General features: G+C 35.6%; 1 protein-coding gene across 1 annotated transcript; it reads left to right on the top strand.

Annotated features, from left to right (window-relative positions):
- Nucleotides 1-490: 490 nt before the first annotated feature.
- LOC119824468 (keratin-associated protein 19-5-like) lies at nt 491-679 on the top strand. The gene has a single exon (XM_038344603.1). The coding sequence runs from the start codon at nt 491-493 to the stop codon at nt 677-679; it is 189 nt and encodes a 62-aa protein (XP_038200531.1).
- Nucleotides 680-5,084: the final 4,405 nt, after the last annotated feature.

Here is a 5,084-nt window from a genome sequence, read left to right on the forward strand (position 1 = left end):
TCTGCTTTGTGGTAAGTATGAATTTGACAACTGTGTGCTGAACAGATAGACATGGGTGTAGTTGGAGATGAAGTTATCAATTTGGGAGCTAACGGAGCAGAAATACCTAATTATGCATCAAAGTATTCCCAACACATGTAGCTTATGTAACCCTCTTGGTAATAAGCCATTTAATTCAGAGTTTGGTGTGTGTATTTTGGCTAGTCAATCGTTTCTTCTCATAAAACTAAACAATAACTTCAAGGACATTCTAAATAGAGCATTAAGCAATTTCAAGTATTTTAATGAGAATGGGGGCCTCTGCGTGTCGGGAGATAGCAGAGGAATGTGTTGCCACATTACAAGTAACATCTCTAGTGACACAAAGGGAGGTATGTGCATGACTTGTCACCTGCCCCTGCCAGAGTATAAAAACCTGTCCTACACAGTATAAAACTCACACTCAAGTTCTGTGCCTGAACAAGAAACCCAAACTACCACGCTTGACACCATGAGCTACTACCGCAGCTACTATGGAGGCCTGGGCTATGGCTGCCGAGGCTTTGGGAACCTGGGCTACAGCTATGGCTGTGGATGTGGCTTTGGAGGCTACAGCTATGGCTCTGGATGTGGAGGCTGTGGCTATGGCTGCCGCCGTCCAATTTACTATGGAGGATTTGGATTCTCCCGCTTCCACTGAAATGTTTTCCTGAGGAGCCAAAATCTTAACTGTAAGAACATTACTCCAGCCTCAAGCAAGGACTAAATCAAACAAACACATTGAGAAACAGGTCAAGCAGAAAACTTTAAGACTTTAAGAACGCATATCATCTTATAATCCTCCATATTGTGTTCCATGATTTCTCTGCTATTATTTCTTAAAAGTTGACACATTTTGATGCTTTGCAATAAATTATCCTAACTTACCATTGTGTGTGTGTGTGTGTGTGTGTGTGTGTGTGTGTGTGTGTGTGTGTTATATTAATGCGTTTTTGTACCATGCTTGGTAATATACTTGACAAACTTTGTTCAGTGTTCACTCTAACATCAGCTTAGATTTAATAGGAAAGAACTTATAAAATATGAAATGAGTGGCTGAAGTACTGTCTCTGTAGTTTAGCTGAATGAAGGAGTTAATTGTATAACTCTTGAAAACTGAGTTTAAATCACTATGGCCTACATGAAATCTAGGTACAGGGCACATGCCTGTAGTCACAGTGATGGAATGGGGGGGGCGTGAAGAGAGGCTGTAGAGCAGTGGTTCTCATCCCGTGGGCCTCAAATCCTTTGGAGAGTCAAATGACTAACAGGAAACACGTATAATTTGCAGTATGATTCATAATAGCTGCAATATTACAGTTATGTGGTAGCAATGAAAAAAATTATGGTTGGGGTCACTTGAACACAAGGAAATGGATTAAAGGACCAAAACATCAGCAAGGTTGAGAACCACTGGTCTAGAGCTTGCCTGGCCAAACAAAACAAAACCAATAATAAGGTAGAATAAGTTTCTCGTTCTATGAGAAACCCTGTTTCAAGAGAACAAGACAGTGATAAGATATGACTATTTCTGTCTTCCTCTGATGTCTGCAAATGTGCAAGTGAGCAAATCCTCCAACACACACTACATGCACACACACACATGCACACAGACAAAATAATTCATAAGATGAAGTACAAATATCATAGTAGCATTTTGTAGTTATACTTAGTTGCCTGTGAAGAAAGTGCTGCACTATATATTATATACACTATACGCCCTATAATGTGATAATTATGCCTACACACAAGTCTCCTACTAAGCTATGGCACTGAATTAAAAAGAATGTTTTTTTTAACAATGTATTTGGTATCTGCATTAATTTTTGATAGATTCTTACAATGTATTCTGATCATATTCATTCCAACTAGTCATGTTAAATTCTTCCAGAGCCATCCACCTCCATAATCTCCAATTATTAAAAAAATACCTCATAGACTAAGATTTTGTTGTCCACCTGCTTTGGGTATGAACCAGTACAGCAAGGTTAACTTACCAAGAACCAAACCCTTAAAGAACAATGATTCCTTCTTTCTTAGAAGCCATCATTATCCATAGTTTCTCAGTTAGAAGTGGGACTTCATGATCTCACACTCCGTAGAATGGTGACTGGATTGATCTCGTTGTGTAGGCAGCAGTAGCTGTTGGTAGTTCTTGAATAAGAGGGACTAGTTAACTAAAACTCTGAAACTATAAGCCAGTCAATTAAATGTTTTCCTTTATAAGAAAAAAAAAGAGGGTCTAGTTATGACCAAAACCACTGTTTCTCTTCAAATCGTTCTGTACTTTGGCTTCTAATTTTTTTCCATTCACTCTTTGCCAGAGACCCCTAAAACTTGGGGTGAGGATTGGGATACAAACGCTCTGTTTCTGACTGAGCCACTCCACTACCACTTATTCTGCACTTTGACTGGTTGTCAATTTATGCATTGACCACAACCCACTAAATAAAGAAAATTCTCTGATGAGGTATGAGAGCCATACTAATCTAGACAAATAAAAGTTTAAAAGGAAGTTATATGAGTCCATCAATGTTTGATAAATCCATGTCATGTTTTATTCCTAATAAGATGTGTGAGTTAGTGGTAGTCTTACAAATTATCAGCATCCAAAAAGTGTTTTTCATTGTAGAAAATTAAAAGTTAGCGTCAGTGGATATCAAGTAGTCCACAATGTATATGTGTTGCTTTTATTGGTAAATGAATAAAGAAATTGTGACCTGCAGATTTATTTAATTGGCCAAATTTCCTGTAATGTTAGTTACCTACCAGCCAGTAGCAATTGGTATTTCTGGGATTCTCTTACCTCCAGTTATACATTTGCTAATGTAAACCAAAAATAAAACATCACCCTTTTTTCCCAAGAAAAATTATATATGTGTTTTGTTACAAAAATAAAGTTGAATTTCTTTTATCTGATATTCAGTGATAGTAAGATAGGAATTTGAGTTCTATAGCAGAGTTCCTGACTCGGTGTTTGTTTTGCTTTGGATATGACAGGCTCTTCAAAAGGGCAAATACTTTGGTGAAGCTAAACAGTGCTCATGAGTGTTAAACCCAGATCAGAAACCTGTCTCAGTGATAACCAACCACTCTGATTCCTCTTGATCATTATTATGTTCATGATATGATCCACTCTTATTGTGCAGTCAAATGATATGTGAGATATTTATGATGGTATGTAATAGAATTTACTTGTAGCTAACTGCACACATTTATTTATTACAATATTCTATGGTGAAATCATGGAATTCGTTACTTGAGAAAACTATGGTGAGTGCCAACTCCAAAGTTCACTTTTAAAAATAAATTTGAAGTAAAACAAAGCATAATAAATAAATTAAAATAAAATAAAATAAATAAAAATAAATTTGAAGACTCAGAATCATTTTCTGATCAATGTATTTCTTCCAGTAAAGGAGGACTTCCCTGTTCAAGGTCACTAAGGGAAAGTTTGAAGAAGTCAGAATTTGACATGAAGCCATGTTATTCTTAAGTGGTTAATGATATTACTGTCTGAGGCAAAAATATTAAAAGAGAATCAATATCATTATTGGAAGATAGCATTTGCCACTCCTAGGATAATTGCATTATATTATATTTATTCAACCAAGTGTCAGATTACATTGATTTAAAATTGAATTAAGCTATAGGACACATTTCTTCTTTAAAAAAACTTTACCTGCCTTAGACACAATGCATAATGTATCATGGGATCATCTGCCCACAAAGGAGGAAAGATCTGGCAGGGTGACATCATTAAAATTTTGATTGATTTATAATTTCTATAGCTTCTAATTGACTTGGTGAGAATTGAATAGTTTGAGAATCAAATGTGCAACTTTTTAGGTTAATCTTTAAATGTACTGCAAATTGAAACAAGTTTGAAGACACTAAACAAGAAATAAAAATATCACATGAGATAAAAGTTTATAAATATGAACCAAAATGACTGCATAAAGTAAACATAATATATTGGATATCATGATATTAAGAAACCACTTTTGGGGCCATTCAATGTTTTTTGAGATCATTCAATGTTTGTTGCCAGGAGTCTCTTCTAATCTTGTCTAATCTTGACTAGCAGGTATGTGCATGTTTTCTTTCTTTCTTTCTTTCTTTCTTTCTTTCTTTCTTTCTTTCTTTCTCTCTCTCTCTCTCTCTCTCTCTCTCTCTCTCTCTCTCTCTCTCTCTCTCTCTCCTTTAAATGAATGAATGAGTGAGTAATTAATTGAATGTAGAAGCAAAATTACAATAAATAAATTCATTACATAGACATCATTTAAAAGTGAAAAATATCAAGATGAGAAATAATTTTATCAGAACAAATATCTTATCAATATCTCCACAGAAAGAGTGTCTAAAAATAAACATAGAACATTCCAAAACCAGCTAAAATGGGATAAAATACTTGGTCAGAAAATTACAAAATAATGGGATATTTAAAATGTTGCTATGAAAATAAAATCATGTCTAGTGAACTTGTCCACAGGGTTAAATGGAAAGTTTTGTCAAAGATGCAGAGTGAGCACACAGTCCAACTTTGATGACTGTTGTCCAAGTATCATTTCTGTTTGTATGATCCAAGATTCTAACAAAAACCAACTTGGGGAAACAGTTTACTTTAGCTTACAGTTTTAGCTTGGTCTCCAGCACTCCAGAGAAGTCAGGAACTTGAGAGAGCTGGTCACATCCTCAGCCAGAAGGAGAATATAAATACATGGAGGCTTAACCCTCAACTCACATTCTCTACTCTTATATAGTACCCAATTCAAACATGAAGATACTGGCACACATGATATTAGGTCATGTCTTCCAAAATCAATAATACCATCAAGACAGCCATGAAAAGAAGCCTTACCAGTACTCACGATCTACCAAATGTATACAATGGAAAGTTAGAGAACAGGAATGCCTGATATGCAGTCAGATTAAGTCATGGATTCAGTCACCATGAATGCCCTGAAAGGAACTATAATCATCTGCCTGAAACATGTGCCTACAGGTGCAATGTTGACATGTTAGATGATTAATCAATCACCTTTTAATTAGATGCAAGGCACATT

This window comes from Arvicola amphibius, chromosome 10 (assembly GCF_903992535.2).
Source record: "Arvicola amphibius chromosome 10, mArvAmp1.2, whole genome shotgun sequence".
NCBI classification, from domain to species: domain Eukaryota; kingdom Metazoa; phylum Chordata; class Mammalia; order Rodentia; family Cricetidae; genus Arvicola; species Arvicola amphibius.